Genomic DNA, 25954 nt, shown 5'->3' with positions numbered 1-25954 from the left:
AATAAAAAAGCCTCAAAATGCACTTGAGTGAATACATATGCAAACGACAAGTTTTAAAACATTCAACTGCCCGAGTTTGCCCGTTTTGGAGATTCAGCTCTTTAACACGTTGACTGCCAAGCGTTTTTAGCATAATTTTTAGTACAATCGTTTTCAATAAAATTTGTTAATAACATTTATTAAATCAATAATGCTAAGCAAAAACTTAACTTCCCAAAGAATTGATATGAAATGCTACTATAATTTTTATGTTGCATTTTCATTTACTTATGGGACAAAAACTGGCAATTGGTTTTGAAAATATCGTATTTAATTGTTGTAATATGACTTTTGACTGCCTTTTAAGTAAAGCTTCGAGGCAATTTCGGTAAGGGACATTGGTTTGAAAAATATCGCATTAAATTGTTGTATTATGACATACGTTTCTAGTACTAATAACAATTAAATAAAATAAAAACAATTAGAAATGTCCGTTTGATTGTTCCACCCGATCCCACTGTGCGTTGCGGTGAGAAAAATCTGGCTTAAGCGGAGGGAAGGAAAGAGGGGTGATGAAAAAACGGTACGGTCTACAGCTGCTAGAGGGCTGCCTTTAGAGCGACGTTACGTTCATTAGACTAATACTTTATTATTATTAACAATTCCACTCGCGGAACGGAATGATCTTCGATAATTTGAGGCTAAAGTTTGGTAAGTAAATCTTCTGCTTTATGCGACGAGCGGGTTTACTTAGCTTCGTTTTTAGATATGTGTTGGGTTATGTGGTTTCTCGTTTGCCGTTTGCCTTTCCACTGGCTCTGTTTGCTAGCTAAAACACCGGAAAGAAGAGACGCCGTACGGGTTCGGTACACATAGGGAGCCAGTTCCGACTCTGCACCGGTTCGGATTGTCGTGCCGCGCAAACCGGAAGCACTTAATAACCTGGTGGCGTTCGATGGAGGTCAGCTGGAGCGGCCGACGAGAGCCGCTTCGGGCGTCGGAAGGGTAGGTGTACCGATTCGTTTGGTTTTGGCGCGGGTTTGCACTCGACTCCAGATGTCGAGTCGGTGCAGGTGATTCCATGTGTCGTTCAGACGTGTGTCGCTAGCCCTCCGCCGGGCTTCACGGTGCCACTGGAGGGAAGTATAAACTGGCCAGATGGGCTGCTCGGTTGCTGCTCTGGCTTCCCGCCGATGGTGGCGGCCCCGGTTGCAACAGGTTGGCCTTGCGAGAGCTGCGAGCTGGCGAGGGACAGGGAGCCGGATTGGGTCGAGCTAGGACTGCTCGAGCTGGTGACCATTGCGGCCGGCAGGCTGGAGTTGGTGGTACAGCTGACGCCGCCCGTCGACGGCTGGAGTCCGAGACCGAGCAGGCAGGCGTGGGCCCGAGCGGCGTTGTACGGCGGCGGGGCCGGTGTTGCGGCCGGGTTGGCTGTGGCCGGGGGCGGTAGGGCCGGCAGCTGCAGCGGAAGCGGACCCATCGGACTGCTGCTGCCCCGACCATGGAGCGTTCCGTAGTTGGCACCAAACCTCGAGTCCAAACCAATGTGGCAACCCATCATGGGATGGTCTGTGAGGAAAAGGGTAAGAGGGAAAGGTAAGTACAACAAAAGACTCAGAAAAACTTTAAATTAGAAAAGAGCAACATTGTGAAGGTAAAAGAGACCCATCGACTCCCTAAGAGATTAGCGGAGGGGCTTAGAGTTGGGTGTTACGAATCTTTAGATGAGATTCATTCATGTGGATCACTTAAGAATGAATCAGTTAGAGTAAAGTATGAATCTGTAGAGGATAGAAACATGGATCTTTGGAAATAAGAGATCCCTAAAGACTCATAATGCTCGAGAGATCTTCGTCTGTACGAATAAAAATACGATGCGGTTTAAGTATTTGCATCTTTTTATATGGGATTTTGCCTACGTATCAGTTTGGGTTCCAACCTGGGTTAGCTAACACCCATCAACTTCATTGACTCCCTAACTAAATAAAAAAAGACAGAAATATTAGAAAGTCCCCGATCCCTAGTGACACTAGATCTAGAAAAAGCCTCCGATACTTCGGTCTGGCACGACGACTTCCTATATAAACTCATCTGTTTCAATTTTCTTCCCAGTTATATTCTTTTTATCTTAGATATCTGCATATATCCTTAACAAAACCAGATGTCTGCAATCCTCTGGCTGGCCTACCACAAGGTATAGTGCGCTATCCCCAATTTTATTTAACATCTTCTCTGCGGATATCCCAAGAATGAAATCGACAAGAAGGTTTGCTTTTGCTGATGACTTCGGAATAACCGCCTTTTCAAGTCATCTAGCCTCTCCTAATCAACAATAGCTTAACTTCCGGGATCAATATACAAAGTGCTGTAGTCTGTGGAAGCTGAAAATCAATTAATCTAAAACTGAGAAAATCTACTTTACCTACATGTATGAGTTCAAGGTCACTCCCAGATCGCAATATCACCATTAGCGATACTGAAACTCATTGGAACAATGAAATCAAATACCTTCGGGTCTGCCTAGATTAAAGGCTAACCTTCAAACAACACGTCCAACAACAAATTTGTGCTACCAAGAAAATGATTAAATCACTCTATTGCTTGGCAAATAGGAAGTCGAGTTTAAACTTACGAACCAAACTGTTGTTGTATGAATCACTCATAAGACCCTTACTGCTCTACGCATCACCTATTTGTACTGTATGGGATTTAAACAAACCGTGTCGAGAAAGGCATCACCGTTTCTATTTTATGAATATTAATATTCGAAGATTCAATATTATTTGGGATCCATGAATTTTTAGAGATCAATGAAACCTTTAATAACCCCGGGAGATTCATACATTTTTATTACTCTCGAAAGGGAACTTCAAGGAACTTTTTTGTTTAATCCGAAAATGAGCACTTATTGATCGAAATCTCATATCGGTTGTTGTAGAAAAACGTATCCAATAGCTTCCAATGATTCGGATTCATTGATTTTATCGAAAGATGAATCATGAATCTGAATCTCTGTTGCACATCTCTAGAGAGGATTCATGTAAAATAATTTTCTCGACTTTTCGCATCCTCCGGCCGACTTCCGGATGTTTTTTCAACAAACTTGTGCAGTAAACTGTGTCGCAAGTTTGTTTGTGTACATTATTTTCCATTCTTCTTCTACATACCAACCCCCCCATGTGTTCTCCGTTTTTCATTTTTCTTTCTGTTTGAATTCGTTCGATAAAAACTTTTAGTTTCCTAGAGAGGACAACACACCCGAATTGCATCCGTTTGCATCGGTTAGTTTTGCAGCTGCGGAAGGAATGCGATCTGCTCTTACACCGAACCGGCACTGGGTAGAAGTTTTCCCAGCGGATGTCGCTTTACTCGGCGTCGGAGCGAAAGAGGTCAAGGGACGACTCGATTCGAGCCGATTTCGTAGCGGTAAAGTTTTCCATTTTCCTTCCTTTCTAAACATTACATTGTGTGGATTTAGGGAAAGGGGTTGGGTTCCTGTTTCCGTGGGTTTCGATTTTTTGGCAGTGTCTAATTCTCCCATGGCTGAGACATTCCTCATAAGGTTCGTTATGATAGCGAAATGATGTGTTCCTGAACGAAATTATAACTTAAAATTACTCCGTGTCCAATATATTCTGATACAAATTCAAACACCAACAGTACGGCAAATTTACATACGTTACTAGATTTCTCGGCAATTTTCTTTTCATAACTATTACATGTTCCTTAATTATTCATTAAAGTTTTAATCACTCATTCAGGGCTAACTGAACACCTTAGATCGGACCTTTTATGATCATCATACCAGTAACTTCTACCAGTTTATACAAAAATCTAATTCACATTTGAAAAATGTGATTAAGCGACACTTTTCGTAATTTCTAAACGAAATCTTTTACGAATGGTAAATAAGAAATGCCATCAATAAATCAAACGACAGTTGATATATCTTCTGTAAAAACAGTAGAAAATTGTAAAAATATGTCGAAAATGTATGAACTCTAACAATTAGACATTAGTTAGAGAAAAGAGATCCACAAAGGCAGTGTAGACAGAAGAACAATTAAGTTGCAGTTATATAAGTATGCAAATAAACTTGAAGTAAAACCGCAGCAATGTTTAAATTTAAAATGAAGGTGTTTTGAATAAATTAGCTAATGATTTCTTATAGAGAACACCTTTTAAGACCGGCTTATGGATTACATAGGTGTTGAATGGAAGTGAAAATGAGTAAAGACCTTACAGAGCAAGCCAAATTCTGCACCTTATCCGTGTTGTTCCTTAGCAACTGTGTTCCAATTTTGTATTATTTAATTCTTGGATACGTCTTACGAATCTTCCACCTAGGATTCGTTCAGTACCAAACTGAATCATGAATCTTTTGGGATTTTGATCTTCAAACATTGATGAATCTTACGAAACCACAATGAATCTTCATGAATGTTTGATGGATCTTGATGATTCTTTCATTGACGTGGATCATACGACCCAAAAACAAAAGGGTCTCTCTATCCATTTTATGGACATTCGTTTTCTGATCTTTTAACATTGATGAATCTTTGGGATTCAATGAATCTTAATCCGAATTACACAATTCTAGAATTTTGTTTTGCTCGCGGAGTAACTACGCTTTGCTCACACTTTTTGTATCGAAAAGGTGTTGCTGAATATGTAAATAGAGACGCTGTATGACACCTAACTGTGCTAACAGCAATGCAATTGACCCAATACTAGTTGCGGTATTAGGCTATTGAAGAACCGTGCGAGAACTTACTTAGTAGCCCGTTGGGAATGGACGACACGCTGCTCTGGATGTTCGGAAGGCCGTTGTCGGCTGATCGAGGCAGCTCCGGGCCGGTCGGACGCTTCCTCGTGAGCGTCATCGTGCCGGACGGCAGCTGACCGTTGCCAGTGCGGGACGCGATCTGCTTCCCGAGGGCGGTACCGCCACTCTCGATGCTGTTGCTGCTGCTGCTCGCCTTGAACTGCATCAGGTGCTGCGTCGGTGGGCTGTAGTCGCGGGCGTAGTTCACGTACGGCACGTACCCGTTGTTGCTAGCCGGGCTCGGTTTCTGCTGAGGCGTCTGCTGGAGGTGGCTTAGCGCGTCCGAGAAGTCGCCCGAGTAGCGGCTGGGAAAAGAGATAAGAGAGTAGTGCTCACGATGAGGGGTCTCGAGAACAGCTTCACTTCACTTACCCATAATCGGTTGTGGTGTCACTTTTGAGGGCCGTGAGTGGCGAGCTGATCCCGCCGGACGCTGGAGGCATACCGGGCGAGCTGGACGTCCGCACGCTGAGCGCGATGTTGGTGGTTCCTTCGCCGTCCACCAGGTCGTTGCTGCGGTCGATCTTCCTGCTACCGTTGTGAACGCCCACGTTACCCTCGCCACAGTCCTTCCCCGGGACGTCATACTGCATGAAAGGAAGAACACGTCAAACGCGTAGGAAGCGGGTATGCGTATTAGCGAAAACAATCAACAGCTTTCACCCGACGGTAGTGGATTTGTCAAAAAAGTATCTCTCTAAACAACAAACAATAAAAAACATAAAATCACAACGAAAAGCAGACAAACTAAAACAGTGATGTAGGAAATGGAACAGAGTGATCGATACAAACCACACACACAACAGAAGGTAACCGAAAACAAAAAACGCAAACGTGGTGACGAAGACAAACAAGGTTTAGATGCAAAAGTTGACGGGATACGAACCTTCGGTATGACGTCGGCGGGTGGAAGGTGCTTCTTTTTGTGACGGCGACTACATAAGCATAGGCCAATCGTAATGACAATGAGTAAAAATGTGATCCCTCCGAGCGAGCCCAAAACGATAACCGGTAAGAGATTTTGCTCTGCTTTGCCATTGGTTTTTTATAAATCAAAGGACAAGAAAAAGAAGAAGAAGAAGAAGAAGAAGAAGGAGAAGAAAAGAAAAAACAAAGAAACGGACATTCGTAGACATGGTTCGTGTTAGCAACTGGTTTTTTGGTGTGCTAATTTTCTTTCAGCTATATTGGCAAAGGATGGTGGTGGTGGTGGTGGTGGTGATGGCGGTGTTTAAGTTAACGTTTGCATTAAAATCAAATGGACAAACTTTCATCGATCAATTGAGCGAAGTACATTTTACTTTAGTTTAGTCATCAGTTTACGCCGCTTACTTACTTACTTGAAACAAATAGCAGCTGTTTTCACATTTCCTACTTAGTGTTAGCACTAAATATTGTCCTCTTTGGGAATTTAGGGTCTCCAAAATATTTTATATAGACTGTTAACACTAGAAAACATTTGGTTATTTTGACCACTCGTCTAAAGACACTTGTGAAGATTTTTAAATGGTATTTCGTGTAAATGATTTATATCTCTCAGTATCAAACACCAAACCGACAAAAGATAGTCAACAAATATACTAAACAACAGCCGTTTACAGACTTGAAAAATAAAAACCAAATAGAGAAGTTATAGCGTCTTAATAAGAGCGGTAAAAGAGACTGTTAAAAAGTAAAATAGAGGTGGTTAACTTGGTTCTCGGAACTGGTCGAATAATAAAATCTGGAATTTGTTGCTTAGTTGCAACATTGGATTTTAAGTTACATTTTTCTCATCTTTCCCATTTTCTCGCTTTCGATGGATGTCCTTGGCTGTTAAAGGGTTCGATTTTACTCCACGAAATTGTTGCTTCAGATACCGGTTCGCTTGTTTACTGGCTCTGTACGACTTGTATCTTTCAAGTATAGTGTATAAGGTTTGGAGCAGTTGAAAAATGGGTGTTTTCAGAATCATCCTTAATTGGGCTCATGACCGTTCTGAATTTTCAAGCTGTTTGTGCGAAGCAGTTTGTGTTTTCTCTAGTTCAATTTAACGTTGTTCATTTTGTTTCATACAGGTTTTGCCTCAGAACACGTCAATGTTTGCCTTGATTATGGCAATCCGTGCCATTGAAGTCGTGATGCAGCTGCCACTTTTCCGCAATGGAGGCTTTAGAAGTGCGATTCGATGCACTCTTTCTACCATGCCTGTTTACTCAGACATTTGGCAGGCGTATCGGAATACCCCCAAAGGTATGCAATTGGTCGAACTTTGGATAATTTTACACAAAGTGAATTCGTCCTGAACAAATCGCTTTGATTCGATTAGAAAAATAAAGGAATTTTTGACAATCGTTCTTAGTTTTGTTTATATGACATGTTGGATATGTTGATTTTTATTAATTCCAAACAATAATGTAGTTTTCAGTAAGGACGAACATATATACAGCAGGTATATTTCGTGTTCAGGTACGTTTTGGCCAAATAACGCGTAGACTGTGAAAATGTTACTTTTCATTAATTTCCAGAAGATCGATTAAGAAGGTTAGATGACCAAATCACCTATCGATGGGAACAAACTAACACACGATGGCCATCAGATATCGTAGCTAGTATCGCGTCCTCAATAAAGATAGCTGATCAAGTAAGGGCAACCGTTTAATCTAATTCCGGCAACTTGCTTACGCATCGTTATTGCGTGCTTTTCATGGTAAACAAAACTAGAAACGATTGTCAAAAATCCATGTCAAAGCTGTTTAGCTCACTTCACTTAGTACCCACCTTGAATTTGACAGCCTTTTCTCAGATCACTCGGTACGTTCAATTGCATACCTTTGGGGGGGTATTCTGATACGCCTGAAGGTATGCAGTGTGGGAAGGAGTGCACTGTATGGATTGCCATAATGAAGGCAAACCGGTGCCGTATTTCGGTGGGCAAACCCTGTTTATGCAAACGTTAGTTGGGAGTGGGGGATAAAAGGCGTATAGGGAGAAGCGCCTAAGTTTGCCTAAGCACAAGCACGGCTGCGCGGCGGCATTAGCAAGTGTAGTGCGCACTCGTCAGCACACGGGGAGAGGGGGCGGGATGGGTGGAGGGGGGGGGGTAGTGGGAAGGGAAGGGAGACGTACCCTTGGAGATGAACTCGATTTCGAGGAAGTCGACCCCGTACCCGTTGACGACGGTGCAGTTGTAGCGCCCGAAGTGTTCCGGCCGGCATCGGTTGAGGATGAGGGTGGCGCGGACACCGTTCGGGGTCGGGGTTTCGAGCGTGCGGTAGTCGGCGTCGGTGTCGTTGAGTTCGCGCCCATTGAACGACCACAGGACCTGGCGGGGGCGCGGTATCGAGCGGGCGACACACTCGAGCTGGGCGCGGTCATGTTCGGCTCCGAACTGCTGGCGGGGCGAAGTGATGGTGGGTGGGCCGCGCAGGTGGACGGTGGCGTTGGCCTCGACCTCCGGGAAGCCCGGCACGCTCGCCTTGCAGTAGTACCGGCCGGCCGTGTCGTGCGTCACCGTGAGCGTTAGGTTGGGCGCACTCGAGACGACCTGATCGGTCGGTTCGTGTATCCAGAGGATGTCCGGAGTTGGGTTGCCGTCCACGTCGCAGGTAAGGGTGACGGTGGCGTTCAGGTCCGTCTCGATCGAGCTGGGCTGCTGGCGGAAGCTCGGCCCGTAGCTGATGTCCAGCGTTTCGCTCTCCTCGCTCCGACCGACCGCGTTCCGAACCTCGCACCGCACGACCATCGCATGATACCGACGGGAGACGTTACCGATGAGCTGCAAGCAGGCGAGCACCAAGCGCAAGCGCAAGCGGATGTTCAGTGTCAGTGGCAGTTTAAGAGAAGGCACACACTTACCAACTCCTGCGAGTGACTGGCCTCCGACAGCTCGCCCCCGACGAACCAGCGGTAGGTGAGATCCTGCGGGTTGGCGTCCGCCCGGCACGACAGCCGCACCTCCGTACCCTCGAGGATGCGGCCACCGTTCAGCGCTCCGCCTATCACAGCGATGTGCACCTTCGGCGCGTACTTCACCTCCAGCTTCAGCCGCACCGAGCGGTACGTCCGGTCCGCCGTGTTCTGCGCCTGACAGGTGAACGTCGTGTTGTGGTGCTCCTTCTTCGGCGTCAGCTTCAGGATCGACTTGGCCGTGTAGCGGCGGGCGTCGCGCAGCGGCTCCTTCATGTACTCGATGCCCTTCGTCAGCACCGTCCCCAGCCCGTCGATCCACGTGATCTCGGCGGCCGGCTTCCCGCCCACCGACACGCACTCCAGCTCGATCTCTCGGTCCTCCGTCGTCACCATGAAGTCGCCCTGGACGATTTTAGGCGCCTCGGGCGGAACCAGCACGGTCAGCTTGGCGAACCGCGACCGAATTCCGGGCGTTCCTGCAGGGAAAACGAACAAGGGAGAAGGTGTCAGGTGAGGATGTGGAGGACAAACTCGTTAGTGATTCGCTCAACGGCTCCGGAACCAGCTCCGCACTAATGGCTCCCGAACCGCCTCCGGCATTACGTAGAAAAATAAACATACTTGAATTAACTACGCAATTATGTTATTTTCAGACAAAAAACGATAAAAAATCAAATTTACAATTCACAACAAGCTTAGTTACCGTCGACGATTTCTTCATATACGTTAGTTTGGAACCTGCTCCGAAGCCGTAAGATCGGATCCGGCTCCCGAATCAGCTCCAAAATTTGCTGGAGTTAAATCTCATATTTTGCACTAAAACTCGTATTCCGTTGTGTGAATTTAATCGTCAATCAGTCTTATTTACATCGGAGTCGTTGCTATATTATTAGTCGTATATGATACTGACTAAGAAGTTATATGGCTCGCTTTAAATATGCACTATGTTTATATGAGGAAAATCATTTGAATGCGAACGAAAACATAACCTACCATAATTTAAGATTTGAAAAATTAAAAAATTGGAGCAATATCAAAAGTATACCAAAAACACTGCAGCAAAATTAAAGGATACTAATTGAAAATGTGGTTACTTTTTTAGTCTCAGATTTTCACCACGGGATTTTCCGCCTCTAATTATGTCCAGGTTCTATGGATGCACATGCGTTTGCATCAATTTTGGCAGTGGTTTGAGTAATTATTTTTATTTATATTAAAAACATTCAAGCAATTAGCAACTCTGTCTTTGCTGTTCATAGATGAACCGGATTGACACTTTGTTTCGTGTTTCGATCTTTAAACAAGAGATTCATGAATCCCAAAGTTCCATGTAAGTTCCATTATATTAGCTGATTAACCCGATTTCATCCGGGTGGAAATACATTTCAAACAGACGAGTGTTTTCATTCAGTATCTTGAGTTTGACAATCTTAAATTTTGCTATTTGCTACCTTTAGTCGACGAAACCATGTTAAAATACATTTTGCATTCATTATTTAACTAAGCTTCCACCATAGTCTAACCATTTAAAATTAATCAATTGAAGCAAGTATGAAAAAAACTGTCCCTAAACTTCAGTTTGACCACGACCATCGATAATCGACGTCCGGTTGTATAAACAAATGATAAGTCAATCCATGAAGTAATTATAAGACTTGCAGATCATAATTTATGTATCATGTTTTTAAGCACGATTTAAAGATTTATTTTTATTGATTTCTTTTAAACGCCTCAAGGTTGATGTTTAACATGTTTAAGTCTGTATTTTTTTATTCTTTCCAATTATTTTTAGTAATCTACATACGTCGAAATTAACCATAGCAGTAGGAAATTTTCCTATAAATATAGAATGAACTGCAGAGGTATCTACTGAAGCAGATAATGGATCAGAAGAAGAAGTAAAGAACTTCAGTGTGGTTTTTTAATTGTGTTGGAAGGGATGACAAATTATTTAGTAAACGTAAAACGAAGAGGATAAATCCGATACTAAAAGCTTTACGATAAATACAGTTGTAAATACCCTAAACAAGGTCGATTTGTAGTATATGCTTAAAAGAGTCACTAAATAATGGATAAATGATATCGTATGCATGTCGAAGTACAATTAGTGCATTTGCTGCTTTGATATGAATGTAAATCTGGTTGTGTGGTGGTGTGGTCTTACCATCTTTGCCAGGTCCCACCTGACACTGGTACTTGGCGTCGTCGTCCAGCATGACGGGGGATATGTCGAGCGAGAAGTCGCCCTCCTCGTCGCTGCCCACCATGGTGTACCGCTCGAAGCCGCTCAGGTTGCGGTGCGTCCCGAGCCCGAAGTCATCCTTGGTCCACTATAGGAGGGACATGGAAACAGAGGGAAACGGAATCAGGGTCATGTGCATCGGTTGGGGCGAGGGTTCGCTCACCTGCAGCTGGCCCGATTTGTTCACCACCCGGCAGGGCAGCGTCACTCGCGAGCCAACGATGGCCGTCTGGTCCTGCGGTTCCATGGCGAACCGTTGCTCGATCTGTCGGTCACCCAGCGCCGACACCTTGGCGCCCTCCGCTCCGCAGGCTCGCAGCAACAGGAACAGGAAGAAGAGCGGGTACGGGGTGGCCGCGACGAGGGTTTGTCGCCGGGCGACCGTCCTCCGTGCGTCCTCCGAATTCACACTCCGAGCAGGGTGTGGAGGCTGTGACATACTTGCGTTGGGTCTTACTCTGCCCTCCTTGTGCTTGCTACTTGCCGTAGCGTCGAACATTTGACATCAGCGGTTGCTCCGCACCGACAGGGTGGTCATTTTCCACTGGTTTCATGGGCTGCTGCACACACCAGGCACAGCTATTGACGCCAAAACTAACTGTAAGTAGAAAAAAGACGCCAATATAGAAGAATGATAGCGTAGGCACTGTTTAGGAAATGCTTATTAATACAACCTATGTGCTATGAAGTAAATAAAAGGAATAAACAAAACATAAGAGAAGTGCAAGAGATATCCGATACACGTGAAACTGCAGAGTGCAAGGGAAATGACGATGATACACGAATGCAAAACGTACAAACAGCGAAACAAGTTCACTCTGCCTGAGACCTTTTATCTGAAAATGTCCAAAACGACTTTCATATTGTAGATTTTTACTATAACCCGCATTTTTCGATATTGTTTACCATTTATAGCAGGGGTCGGCAAATACCGGCACCCAGTTGTTGACTTTATCCGGTCCGTTACAACATTTTAACGTGATTTACAAAAATTTACGTTCGTTTTGGCTTTATTGTATTCTTTTCTGTTACGATTTTGTTTTTTTTATAGAATTTTCATGATCGAACGTTTTTACCATTTTCTGGAGCGGCAAAATATCTTGTTTACTCCGTTATAGGTAAATAAAACATAGATATCTATCGGGAAAGAAGTAGATTTTGCTAATCGAGCGATAACTTTTTAACTGTCGGTAAAGTTATCTGCTCGGATTTTGCATCGTGTACGTTTTTTTCCGTATCGATCGATAAGGTAACCAGTTTTCTATCTGTCAATCAACTGCTTTCCTATTGGAGTAAACATCGCGTGGAAGATGACCGTCATCCAGTTGGATCCAAGTAGTCTTTTCTGACTGGTTACTGGATACATTTGGTTGATCTAAATGGAACAGAATTATACTATTTCTGTTAACGTTCGCGATTGCTCAGTGAACCAAGTAACCCGAAAATGAACACTTGTTGGTCAATATCTCATTTCGATTGATAAAGAAATAGCTTCCATAGTCAATCGACTGATTATCATATGATAAAACAATTTTAGTTGAATATTTTATATCTAAAAGAAGAGAGTTCTTTGAAACAAACCGAATGAAACATTATCGATAAAAAAGTACAATAGTGGAATATGTATGAAAATAAATAAATAAAAGAAAATAAACAGAAAAAGTATGGAAATAAATAGATACAAGTAAAAGTATGCAGTATTTCTGTAGTTCGTTATTTTCCGCTTTACATAAATAGATCAGCTCCACTGGTAAACGGGTTCTTTACCGCTTCTAAACATAAAAAAATTAAGAATTTTTTTACAATAGCTTCCATAGTTCACAATGGTCAAAAACTCACACTAATTAGTGGGATTTGAAGTACTTAGGCGATTTTTATATGATAAAATTAATTGAACTAAAAATTTCACATTTTAAAGAAGCGAGTAGGAGAGAACCGAATAAAGAATGTTTTTTTTAAAGTACAGCAGTGGAGTATGTATGAAAATAAATAAACAAAACAAAAAATAAATAGAATAAGTATCAAAGTAAATAGTTACAAGTAAAATTTTGAAATATGTTATCTCGCATCACAGTAGTTTGTATTTAAATAAATAGATCAACTCTACTGATGAGAGGGTTCATTACCACTTCGAAACATTAAAAAATAGTTTAGTGGTGTGCCGACCCCTGGGTAAAGCGATACATTATTTACCGTTTGGAAACAACAAAGTGAAATCGTAACTGAAACTGGTTTACTGTAACGGAGGTTTCAATGTGAAGTGGTTTGAAATGCTGCTTTATGCGGATTGCACTAAATGTGTTTTAATGTTTCGCGATGCTACCACGCAGCGTTAGAGTGGGTGTGCAAAATTTTCCTTGTAATCGTTCGGAAACATTCAGAAGTGCTTCGCGCCGGGGGTTTATTGCACTTTTTCGGGCTATCCTGCACTGCTCAGCTCGTAGACCTCAGACTCGTTAGCTTATGACACGACCGAGCCAAAGCAAAGCCGGCCCCGGGTGAACCCGCTGTAAATGGTGAAGCCCGGGCACGCTTCCTACGCCAGCTGTGGGTCCGCGCGGAGGGAGGAGGAGGAGGAGGATTATGCTCCGGCAAGGGTTTGTTGATGGTAATGTCAATTTCTCTGGCCGGGCTGTCCTTTGCGAGCCTGGGACTGGTTTTGTGCGCTGGTTTCGCGTGGGACGGCGGGTGGTTGTGATGAGAGGTCAGAGGGAAAAGTCTCGAAGGTCCTGAATATTCCATAAGTTTCCATGCTGTACAATAAACGACCCGCTTAACCTGTCAGCCTTCGCTCCCGGCAGGTACATCTCGAAGCCACTTTTCGTTCCTCCTCCACCGGAGCTCCCGAGGCCCTCCGTCGTGGTATTCCGTGCGCTTCTTATCTCTCTCCCCGCAAAACGGTGCATGGCGTAGGCTCTCCGGTCCGGCACGATGGTCGATTTAATGGCTCCGGCTCGGAACGGAAGCGGATTCAGCAGAACCAATTGTGCTCACGAGCAAAAAGAAAACGAAGCGCAACCGGGGGAAAACTCCCGCTCCTTCGCCTTTTCAACACCGACACACACAGACGCACAAACTTACACTATCCGCTCCGGTTCCCGAATGTCGCAAGAAATAATGTGCCGTAAACGTGTATTTTCAAAACCATAAATATGTTCTAACGAGCCACCTGGGACTCATAAGCGTCTTTGGAATTATTATTCTTTTATCACTACGTCTTGTGAAGCACGTGTCGGTTTCGTTCCTAAGGTCCTACGCTTTCGCTTCACCATCGTCGAGGGTGGTAGAGAGGCGTGTGAGTATTTTTATGAGGTATCCGGTGTCGGTCAAGGTGGAGAGATCTCGGCGACAGTGACTCGGGGAATCGGCTTTGCCGTAAAGATAGGAGTAATCATTTTGTCCGGAATGCTAGATTCTTGTACGCGTTGTGCTTGTAACGGGAAGCACAAGAAAAGGGGGACCAGTTGGTTTATCCACCTACGCGAAATTCCTACTTCGTTCCGCCTAACGAGACGCTGTCGTGCATTGTAAAGCTTTTGTATAAGTCTGATCTTTCGAACCAAAATGCCAACCTCGTGTTTGTGCACGAGGTCTTTGGGGCAGAGAGTGTAATAAGAGCAAATAATAAAACCAACAAAAGACGAGTTTTAACTATTTATGCTTGACAAAAATAAAAAAGGAAAGAATCATTCGTGAAAATTTGTTTTATCAATGTGATGAAATGAATGAAAATAATCAATACGTAATGGAAAAGAAAACTGCTAAATATTCCTTCCAGCAAAGCTCAAAAAATAGAAATACCTCAATGGAAGTACAGTCCGCGTTGAAACAGAACCGAAATACTCAGATTTTGTTCTTTTGCTTCGCTACAGTTTGAACCATCCCTTTTTTCCCCCGGCGCCATTAGTATTCGTCTATTCGTTATGCCGTTTGAACGAAAAGAGCAGCAGAAGGGAAAAAAAACCTCCAGGTGCTGGCTTATCATCGTACCAGCTAATGTTTTAAGAATAATCAATCATGTTTATGACACTGAGGAGCGTGCGACAAGGCAGTGAAAGATTGAATCAGTCTTTTCGCACATTATTCGTCCGTTTTAGGGTTCGTGTTTTGTTTTCCTTTCGGCATCGGACGAGTGGGAAAAGGGAAAATCTCGTTTTCTGCTTTATGAAAAATGAACTTTTCGAATGAAAGTTAGGCCGGGCTACAGTTTGAGCTTTCGCAGCTAACGTGGAATAAGGGATTTTATAAATTCGCTTCTTTCATCAAAAGAGTTAATGGAATCCAGTTAATGAAGTGTGCTTCGAATGTAGTTGGTAATATATTTTAACCTTTTCGGATTGCAAGAAGTTATAAATAGAAAATAAACAGTTTTCGTTTCAATGAAATGAAACTGCTCACATTAAATTTGGCTGGAAGCTAGTTAAAAGTTGTTTTCTTGTTATACCCTTTTCTATCTACCTCTCTTGAAACACTAATTCCTGAAAAGGATTAAAAGAACAGTTATAACTCAACAGATATGGAATAGATTTTAAAAAAAACTTGGTACAACTACTACTTAAATTGAACTTTATGTATCTAGGGGAATGAGAAAAAGGGGGTTTTACCCTCACACCGAAGAACTGGTAAAAATGTAATATGTGTATCCATTTCACGGAATTTCTGGTCACTCGATTGAATGACCAAACTCTTAACTCTCCAATGTTAGCCCAAACCTTAATCTACCCAAGGAAGCTAATTTGTCAAGGATTAAACTTTTGAACTTCATATGTTCATATTTCCTTTTCTGCTAGCCTCTTTTATTTTCAACATAGTAAAAATAAAGTAATAAGTTACATTGTGATTTTTTATTTGTCTCATGGTGTCAGGTTTGTTTTCTTCGAAAAACGGAAGATTAAAATTGTTGAACGAGGTGTTCCTGTTATTTTGTTGAAAAACATCAAATTTCAACAAAGATAAGTAGGGAAATCTTTAGAAAAGTTCAATGGTAAAATTTAAAATAATTTAATTTTACCTTTTTTTTATGTACTGTTCTTTACTTTGGAATATTTTTATGTTCTTTACTATTTTGAAAGTTAACACTCCCTTCATTAAATCATCATTAAAGGTATCCGGAATGTGGTATCGCTTTCCTTTTAATCATTTGCTTCTTTATAAGAAACGTATGCCGACCCCTGCTCTACGTAGCATTGGTATTAGAATAGAATCTCTTAAATATTTCGATGTTTTGCCTGAAATTATTTTCTTCTTGGATTAAATCAGCTAAATCAACTAGTTTAAAAGAAAGAACAAATAATAGAGTAATGAGTGCACAATGCTTATGTCTTGAATGGATGGCAGTTGTAGATTTAAAGCACCTTTCTTTTCATTGACTTTGATTGAAGGCTGCGTTTAGGTTTTTTTCTCAATGGCACGAGATTTATACAGGGCATCTTTTGGTTTTTTTTCTGTTGTGCCATCCACTCCTGACCAGTGTCATTGGCGAACGCGTAAATATGTTGGCAAGTTGTGCTCTTTTCAAAACCATCTTCCATCTTGAAGGTCGGTAACCTTGCCAGCATCAGTATATCCCTGCCTTACGATTTGTTTCAGACGATCGTTTCGGTTCTGTAGTTTTCGCTCGCAGATTTTTTAACGGGTTGATTGAAGGGGCAAGCTTAAGATAAAGAGCAGAGAAGAAAATGTTACTATTCAATCCGTTCAAATGTAGAGCGTTGTCCCGATGTGGAGAGGATGTCGATATCAATAAATTACGAACCTCGCCACAGCTAAGAACCCTCAGTTTTCAGATGAAACTTTGGCAGAGATCAATGGACACCATTGAAAGAGATTGATCGGAGGTGAAAGGGTGGAGCGGAAAAACAAAGGGTTTTGTAGTGGCGCGGTTAGCTCACCCGTGCATGAATGATAGGTTTATGTTGTGTCCCTCCCCCCTGACGGATGCAAAAATAAAACACACGAGCGTTATACACTGTTCGGACGTGAAAGGATTGCGCGGCAAAAAAAAACGGCAGTTAACGGCTATGAAAAATGCACACGTGCATCAGAATCAACACCTTTCAACTTATCATCAGCTGCATGACACCGGTTTCTGGGATGCGAAAACGCCACAGGCCGCGCTTTGTTGTGGTCGTTGCGTGACGCCGGGGCAAATGGGGTGGAGCAGTTTGGTTGATTGGTAAAATAACCCGTACGGGTCGACCTCGACGGACCACGGTGGCTCCAGGCGGCACGAAGCGGCAAGGCAGGTGGCAGAAAGTTGGTTGAAATCAGCGATTTTTGTTGTGGTTGCCATTTGACCGATCATCGCGACAGGATGTATCCATCGGAACGGGAATCGCGGATACGTGGATGTTGTGGGGTAGCTTGTAGGGCAACCATTTTATGCTTAGACCATACTTATGCTGCTATTGCTGCTGATGGCCATTGCCACAAAACATTCCCGCATCGATGGAAATCACCACCGTGCGGGACTGGAGTAAGCCGTTTTTGCCTTCGTTCAAGCCTTTCGAGCGCGGTGACTGTCTGCGTGTGCATTGATGTTTGATTTTTACTGCATTTACTAAACCCGGCACATTGCTGAGGTAGGCCCGCCATCCGTTTAGACACAGCGTGCGGGAAGGTGCTGAGGCAAACCACACAACGCAGCATGCGTTGGCTTTACACAACCGCCAGGAATGTGTGTCGGTATTTTTCCAGCAAACCTTTGCCCAATATTAGCAGAATTTCATTAAAAGCTACCAAGGTTTCATGCTCCGCGAACCACCAGGCGCCTCCACCGAAGGGTGATGAGTGACCGGGCGCCTCCACCGAAGGGTGATGAGTGACCGGGCGCCTCCACCGAAGGCTGATGAATGACCGGGCGCCTCCACATAGTACATTTTTCACCCGAATTGGACCCACGCACGGATCGAATGGACTCCATTAGTGAAATCAAATCAGTGCATTGACCGGTGAAGGCGTTTTACAGCTTTCCCAATAATTTTCTCCCGCTGGCGACGGCTATATTGTAATGGCCAAAGCAGCTTGTCAGTTTTGTAATTTTGGTGTTAGCTCGTTTGAGGTTAAGTACTGAGGGAAATGTACACTCGAGTGACTTTGTTAGGATGAAAATAGCGGTTGTTGTTTCTGGCGACAATGACGATTTTTATTTTATTTTTAGGAACAACACTGAACTAAACAAAACAACCCAACCCTACCGAATAAAAAAGAATTAATTAGATTACTGTACAACTAAGCCGATATGATTATGATGTGAATTATTTTATTTATTCGTAAGAGTTTCAGTGCGTTTGTCGTTATATGTGAATTCTTTTCACTCTATTTAAAATCTGTTGTAAATTACATGCCATGTTCGGTGTTGACGTACCGAGCTTTGGATGAACTCTTTAAATGGCCTTAAGAAATTATGATTTAAGGTGTGGGTTGGCGTAATTCAATCAACCATCACTTTTTATGTGGTTCAATTAAGACGTCTAGTTTAACAACTTATGTACAAAAGGTGACAAATATTTCTAATATTCAGAAAGCTTATATTGTAATGCAATAATATGGAAGAAGGGTATAGTATTTTTAAATCTTTTCCTTAAGAAAGTTTAACCCATTTGCTTGTTGTTTGAATAGAAGTCTTAGAATTTGTTTGGGGAAAAAAAGTTTACATGGATATACGAAACAAAATGTTCTGGAAACAATTGTCAGTCGAAGTGTTAAAAAGGAATACAAAGATGTGAGTGTATTCGCATTTATTGTCGATGTGGGTTTTTAAGGATCAATCCCTTTTCTAAAAATAGTCTTAGGTTTATTTACAGATTCTTCAAATTATTTTGATTATTTCTGAAGCGCATGATAGAGATTACAATGAAGAGATAAAGTGAGAAAAAGCGTATGCGTAACGGACCTGTTCACAGTTGTTAAATGTTTGAATATCAAGAATAAAGATGTTCTGGTAGGTACTACAAAGTAACAAAAACAAAAACAAACAAAATAAACCCAATTAGGTTGAAGCAAGTATTTCGAACTGCAAGTGCCCGGAACGTCCTTCGTACTTCTACTGGTAGTTGCTTGATTTTGCAACCATTAACCATGTTTTATTTAGCGTTCAAATTGAGGCTAATTTATTTTTCATCTTCAGCTAGTGACTCTTGAGGATATCACCCAATCCTAAGGCGCGTTCGATTTGATTAGGCCAAAGACTACCCCCGATGGGAGTGGAAAAGATCAACTCCGTCAAACGGTTGCAAAGTTTGCGAATTAAAATTCAACGTTTACGCTTCCCCGCTCACCCTGCCTGGTACGCCCAACCGAACGGGGCCGCGAACATTTGGAAAGGATTTAATTTTAAAAAGCACAAAAACGACTCGTTTGCTTGCTGCGAACCGTGTTTTCCCTGTGCAGCGTACGATGTGCGTTCACCAGGCGAGTCATTGCGATGGTCATAACAAGCTGAAACTACTACTGCTTCTGCTGGTGCTATTGCTACACGCTACATTCGTGGCGTATTTCGGCTGGCTGTACGCGAACGAGATTCTGCTCCCTTCCTTCCACTTCTACGATTCCTTAAATTCCGTGCCCCCCCTCCCCTTCCTATTTTCACTTGCCCAGCAAACCACGAACAGCTGGCCCAATTTGTCCGACGCAAGATCAACTATAATATACCTCAAATACCACGGCTTCCCCCTTCTTCTCTTCTTTTTTTTATATTTTCCTTCACTACTTTCTCTCCAGCATCTTTTTAAAGGATACTTCGCTGTTCGGTTAGTCGCCGTCAGCAAGCCAACAGCATCGTCAGGACAACCCCGTTCCAGAAGGAAAGGATTGCGGTGTGGGGGGAAGGGGAAAGGGCTGCGAGGTGAATTTCATCCTGACTTTTATGATCTCATTTGCGCGTAAGCGGTAGCAAAGCGACGGCATAAAGAACCACTTTTTATAGGTTTCCGGAGCACGAAGCGCGGTAATGGAACGGAACGAGAGAAAAAGAGTGAGTGTGAGAGAGAGAGTGTGGGTATCTGTGTGTAGATGCTGTAGGCTTTTTCATTAAGTTGTACGTGCAGAAATTAATCCGATCTAATATCTTGTGCACTTCGCGGCACCGGCGTGGCCAGATTGGTTTTTTTTTTCTTCCAGTGAACGTTACAATTGCTTGACACTCGAAGCAAAACCCTGCTTGTTTACCGATTACTCGAAAGGAAGAAAAAGGATATTCCCAAACCCGTCTGCAAGCAAGACTAAGGGAAGGAATAAACGCTAGGATGATGTTTGTTTGCTTAGTATACAATAACAAATTGTTGGAGAAGCAAACCATGAAACATAAACGAGGTACATGTACAAACAGTTAAAAAAACTAAAAAGTGTAATAAGTAAAACTATTTGAAAATATACTCGTAGCCTCATCTCCTGTATGTTTTTCAAAAACTGTTGAGCTGTAAACGTTTGAACTGTAGATTATGGTTCCATCAAACTTAGTTCAACACTTTTCATGACACTATCCTACCGCAAACATTATGGATGACAGGCAATACTATCCTTGCCATGAAATTGATATAGTGTTCTATTACTATAAAAGAAGACTGGAGAGGTTGCACAAATTTATCATAAAAGAAACATATTTTATTTGTTGTTTATTCAAATCTTAGTATTTATTCTTTGAACAAATTTTATCAAACACTAGTGTATTGTTGTTAAGAATGGAAAACAAGTCTAAACATTTCTTTTCATTCAACACGTTAACAGCCAAGCGTTTTCAGCACACTGTTTAAGTACAGTTGTTTTGGTAAAATTTGTCCAACACGTTGAATGCTTAGCGTTTTTTTATTTCATTTAATTTTGATAAATTTGGTTTATGAAAATTATTTAACCAAAGGTTTTCGATAACCGTTAAGCAAAAACTTTTCCTGTACAAAAAAATTGGTTTGTTTTGTTACATTTCTTATATGTTTATTGTATTATTTTTATTTATTTGTAGGGTAAAAAATTTTTACAACAAATAACAGCAAGTTGCTAAAAATGATTGCCGTGGCACTCAGTATGTTAAAAAACTAATTTGAAAAAACTAACTTATTCAAAGTCTTAGTTTTTTGTATAACAATAGTTATTATGTAGCATTTTAAATTATTTATGAGACCAAAGCAGTTTAGAATTTATGACAGCTGAGTATCAAAACAGATTAACAGCATTCAACGTGCTAAATATATTGTACCAAGAAAGAAAGTACTAAACAAATGTTCTAAAACCCTAGGCAGACAAAATGACATTTTTTTAAACACTCGGTAGACGAAAGGTTAATATATTAGTTTCGTGATAAAATCAGTATTTGCTGTCACCCACTAGGAAGGTGATTGACATTCGATGTTCAATGATGTATTTCAATCGATGCTGCCGTCATCGAACTTTTTAAAAAGCCCCAAAACCGGCTCATTTGAACACCGAAAGGACGCCGTACGGCCCGCAGTTGAATTATTTTCGTTGGTGGCTGTTCGGCCATGTTCGCCACTTAACTTTCATATCCGGCAAAACTACTATTGAACGCTCTCGAACGACTCCTCGCTTGACATGCGCCGCTCCAGCGCTATTTCGTCGATGAAGTCGACCGGTCTGTAACTAACGGCAGTCGTACGGCTTTTCCCGAAGCACTGCGCCGGCACACTGCGTGGCATTTAATTTATTGTAAACTAAAGCAAGATAATAAAACCACCACTTCATGGCCCCGGGGACGTTCAGGCCTCAGGTGCAAAAAAGGAAGTCGAAGGAGGAATGGAGAAGGACGAGGCCCGAAGCACCAAACACACCGTCGCCCTGATGGCGGGCCTATTGGGATCCCCTGGCCGGGAAAAGCTTTTCTTGGGAAATAATTTGCATTAAAATATTGCTCCGGGAAATCGCACACCAGGTTTGGTGGTTGTTTTTCCACTTTGGGCCTTTTTTCTTTTCTTTCTGCCAGCCGAGCGGGTGATGGATGCGGTTCAGGCTTTGGACGTTCGGTGCGTAAGGTTCTCCGTACGGTTCCCGTACGGCGGTATTTTGTCTCCGAACAGTCCTCCCCGCCCCCCACTCCCACCGCGCCATTTCAATCACCTCGTGACGACTCCGGAAAACCATTCCGCGGTCGCGCGTCACATATGCGGCAGATAAAGAACGGGGAATGCATGCTTATGAAAGCCCAGTTTCCTCAGGGGCGAGCAGAGACAAAAAGGAACCACCAACCACATGTGTATGTGTGTGTGTGTGTGTGTGTGTGTGTGTGTAGAGGTGCAGCCAGCGTGTCGATATAAATCTGTCAGTTATTATTTCATATTATTATCGTTATTACGCATAAAATAAGCTTTATGCTTTCAATATCGTCTCCAACGAATGAGCTTCCGCGTGCGCGGGTGCCGCTTCTGTCGGTGATGACTTCCTCCTTCCAATGCCTCCAACCCCCCCCTAAATCGTCCGCCATCGCTGAACCGGAGGGGCGGTAAGCGTTCGCCTAAAGTCCATAGTTTGCCGGGTGGTTCCCGCAGGAGAGAGAAAGGACCGTTTTCCGGAACCACCACGCTCCGCTCATGGTCTATGTTCGCACGAGCCACGGGCCAACGGGATCGGTGGTGCTTGAGTGTGATGTGCTATATATGTGCCCCGCTATATTTGTTTATGCTAAAAGCAACATAAAAGTAATCATCCAATAAATTCCACCGAGTGACACCGAATGTGGGCAATCGCATTCCCCGGCGCAGGTTTTTCCAACCCGCGAAAGGTGGATGTGCCATTTTTCACCCCAGGTTGGTTGTTTCGTTTTTTTTTCCCCCTGCTTCCCGTGGACACGTGCTAGGTGGAAGTTAGTACCCGATCTTGCTGTGTTGCTATATTCGTTTACGTTCCAAATTATCAACCGTTGCCAAGTGCCACTGTGTTTGCAAATCTTGATGGACTTTTTTGCGGCCAACTTTTTGCGCCACCATCTATTTCTAAGCGCTTCCTAGGAGGAGGGGGCGGAACGACAAAAAGGGGTTAGAGTTTGCTCGATGGTTGCGATGGAGAAAGATTTCGAGGGGTGGTGGCGAAAACTACACGGCTTACCTCCTGGTGAAACTCTCTCCGGTCGCACCGGTTCTAACCTCAAACGGGTAATTAAATTGATCGAAAATCTTCAATTTATCTGGCGCAAAAGTTGGATGCCCCATGCCCTCCGCACCGCTGTGCATCGCCACCGCTTAAATAGGAACCTGCCCGATTAAGCGGTGTGCTTGTCCGTATAGTTTTCCCCCTGCGTACGGAGCGGGGGGAAAATGGGAGGGGGGCGCGGAGAGCAAAAACTTTCCTCCTTTCGATGATGGTACCAGCACCGTTTTCGGAAGCAACTGGATAACCGCGCTCGGATATGGATAACTTTTGGCCATAGGTGAGCGCTTCGATGCACACACACACACCCACCGGAACGAAACGAACGGACAACGAGCAGCCCGGAACTGCATTTCATTACCTGCTTTGCTCGTTGGCCCGCTGGGGAAAAGGAAACGGGTTGAAAATGGTCGGGGGGCCATGGGGAAAGGAAAGAGTTTGAATTTTTACGAATGAGATTTCCTGGTTTTTTTTTTCTAGGGCAAAGAAACGAATTTCTTCGATATGCAAACATTCAACGGAAGCCAGCGGAAATTCTACAACGAGTGGTTATGTTGGTTTTCGGTAAGATAGTAAGGAAAAATTGTTTTTAAAATGTATTTAAAGCAGCAAAAAAACAGCATAAGAATAACGTTCACCGTTAACGGTAAAATGTTGTCAAATGTTTTGAAAAGATGTGGTAATTAGAAAAAAATTCAGTTTCCCAAAGATAGCAAAAGAAGCAAATTCATTGAAAAAACATCAGTAGAAAACTGATACGTATTTGCAGCAAAATAATAAAGTTTTGGAACACATTATGGATGGTAGCAAAAGTGTGCGTTGAAAAGCTTTTATAAAAGCACTTTTATTCATCCGATTTCGTGTAATGCGTCTTTGAAGATGAACTAAAAGAATACAAACAACTATTTTGTATCTTCTTAAATGTTGCAGATAAACTAACGTTATCCATTTTAAAATGAGTTTCTAGAACTAAAAATAATATACCTCCCTTAAGCTGAATACTTTTATTTCTTGCAATGCATTCAAGGAAAATAATACAAATCTTCATAGATCAATTTTCTACTCTTTCTTCTACTTCTACTATTCTCAGATTGATTTGAATGATCAGTTTTACAACGCTTTTAACTACACACAATTTTTAATTGTTACGCATAATGGAAAAATCCCGAAAATAATTTGTTAGAATTTTAATTTAGAACTATTTACGGAAACGTGATATTTTTGAGTTCATGTGCAATTTCAACACAAGGTATATTATGTCTAGAAATGTACTGAAATATTCTTCTCATTCCAAATAAAATCATGTTTTGTTGGAACGAATGAATGAATTTTAAATTTCACATTATATATTTCGATAGGAAACATCGATAAAAAATCATATGTGAGTTCTGGATGAAGAATGTGTACAACCTTGAGTTAATTTAATGCCATACTGAATAAATTTGGATATCTGATAAATGGGTGAATGGGACCGTGAACTTCGTCTTCCTATTGTTCCACATTTGCGCCTGAAGGTATGCAATCTGATAAATATGATTGTTTTTCGAGAATTTTAACGATACAGAACGATAGAACAACATAACGATCTTAACTAGCCATTCAGTTCAGGTTAATATTCGTTTGCATATTAAGTTGAAATCCATCCTTGAAAATTATACTACAAAGGTTAGGCATCATGAACCAATGAGTTCAGTTGAATAATGAATCTGAAAAAGCGACGTTATACTTTTGTGTAACAAGGGATAGCTTTATCCTGTTTTGAATGTTACTGTAGAGCTGGAAAAAAACACATAGGTATATAAGACACACCAATGTACACATTCTTATGCCTCATTTAAAAAAGGATTGATTCAGTTAGCAAGTACCAGTGCTTTTTACCCCACAGAACATAGCGAAAGGGAAGTTATTAAACAAGAAGTGTTCCAATTTATAAAACAAACAAATAAAACACATGGAGTGCAGCAAAAAAAAAAAGAATAAGTTACTTTGAATATATTAAGAAGCTTATAAAAAAAAAGAAAATGGGTCCTTGTAGGGATTAACCTCAGGGAACGTTTTTTCTACAGAAGGATTGCACAAATCCAGTAATTGTTTGTTTTATTCCTGTATCGATTAATAACATTTCACCAAGTGATTTAAGTGTTCCATTATATGCTTGGACACTCTGTATATGCAATATTTGAGTTATGTTTTTAATTGTCTGTAATTTGTTCAAGTTGTTTATGGTGAAGTTTGGGTCCAGAATCCTTCGCGGAAGCATTTTCCTCTTCCTTCTCTCCCCTCATTGAGGCTGTGAAAGCATCATCATTAATCTTTTCTTATACGGTTTTGACAGCAAATCCCTGTATTAATGATAATGATGACAATCTTCATTGGCACAATCGTCTTGAATTGCCCCAACTTGCACGTCCTCGGGAGAAACACATACACGCACATTTACACCCACATTCTTAAGCATCCCTCCCTCCCCCTCCTGCCACCCTCGGCGATGGAAAGTGGGAACAATATTGGTTCCATAAAAGAGTGTCATGCCAGCCGCGACCATTATGCCTTCCCGCTGTCCGTTGTGTTGCGCCCGGACAGAAACGCTGGCGAAGCAGCGGCAGCGGAGGACATCAACCACCGAAACATATGTAGCTATAGAATGGCTACATCGATAGAACTTATAGGCTGGCAATTTCGCACAAACTGTTTTCCCAACGGGACTATTTCGGGTTTGGGGCGACCGGCGACCGGTTTTTCCGGTCCGTTATTGGTCCTGTCCTGTCGATGACAGCCGGAGCAGCTCCCTACTTCGAAGAAGTTCGCATATCATCTCCATCGTGGTGGGGCGTGCGTAGTGGGACAAGCGGCGGTCGCATGCAAGGGTAGACGGAAGTCTGTTTCGATTGGAGTGAACAGCTCTGTAACGCGTTTCAGGATAT

The 25954-nt window shown here is 42.4% G+C and overlaps 1 protein-coding gene across 1 annotated transcript; it reads right to left on the bottom strand.

Annotated features, from left to right (window-relative positions):
- Nucleotides 1-1069: 1069 nt before the first annotated feature.
- LOC131291027 (irregular chiasm C-roughest protein-like) lies at nt 1070-11376 on the bottom strand. The gene is made up of 8 exons (XM_058320219.1): nt 11101-11376; nt 10860-11025; nt 8642-9171; nt 7913-8561; nt 5691-5830; nt 5177-5391; nt 4754-5109; nt 1070-1548 (listed from the first exon to the last, which is right to left on the bottom strand). Exons 1-8 carry the CDS (start codon nt 11374-11376, stop codon nt 1070-1072), a joined length of 2811 nt encoding a protein of 936 aa, XP_058176202.1.
- Nucleotides 11377-25954: the final 14578 nt, after the last annotated feature.

This window comes from Anopheles ziemanni, chromosome X, assembly GCF_943734765.1.
Source record: "Anopheles ziemanni chromosome X, idAnoZiCoDA_A2_x.2, whole genome shotgun sequence".
NCBI lineage: Eukaryota > Metazoa > Arthropoda > Insecta > Diptera > Culicidae > Anopheles > Anopheles ziemanni.
The sequence above is the reverse complement of the archived record's forward strand: the minus strand, read 5'-3'. Positions and strand labels throughout refer to the sequence as shown.

Bases quoted from the DNA above. Each gene is read 5' to 3' on its own strand.
- LOC131291027 (XM_058320219.1), bottom strand. From the start codon at position 11,376: ATGTCACAGCCTCCACACCCTGCTCGGAGTGTGAATTCGGAGGACGCA. The intron at 11,026-11,100 runs GTGAGCGAACCC...TCCCTCCTATAG, and splicing joins ACAAATCGGGCCAGCTGCAG to TGGACCAAGGATGACTTCGG. The intron at 1,549-4,753 runs GTAAGTTCTCGC...TTTTCCTCACAG, and splicing joins CATTCCCAACGGGCTACTAA to ACCATCCCATGATGGGTTGC.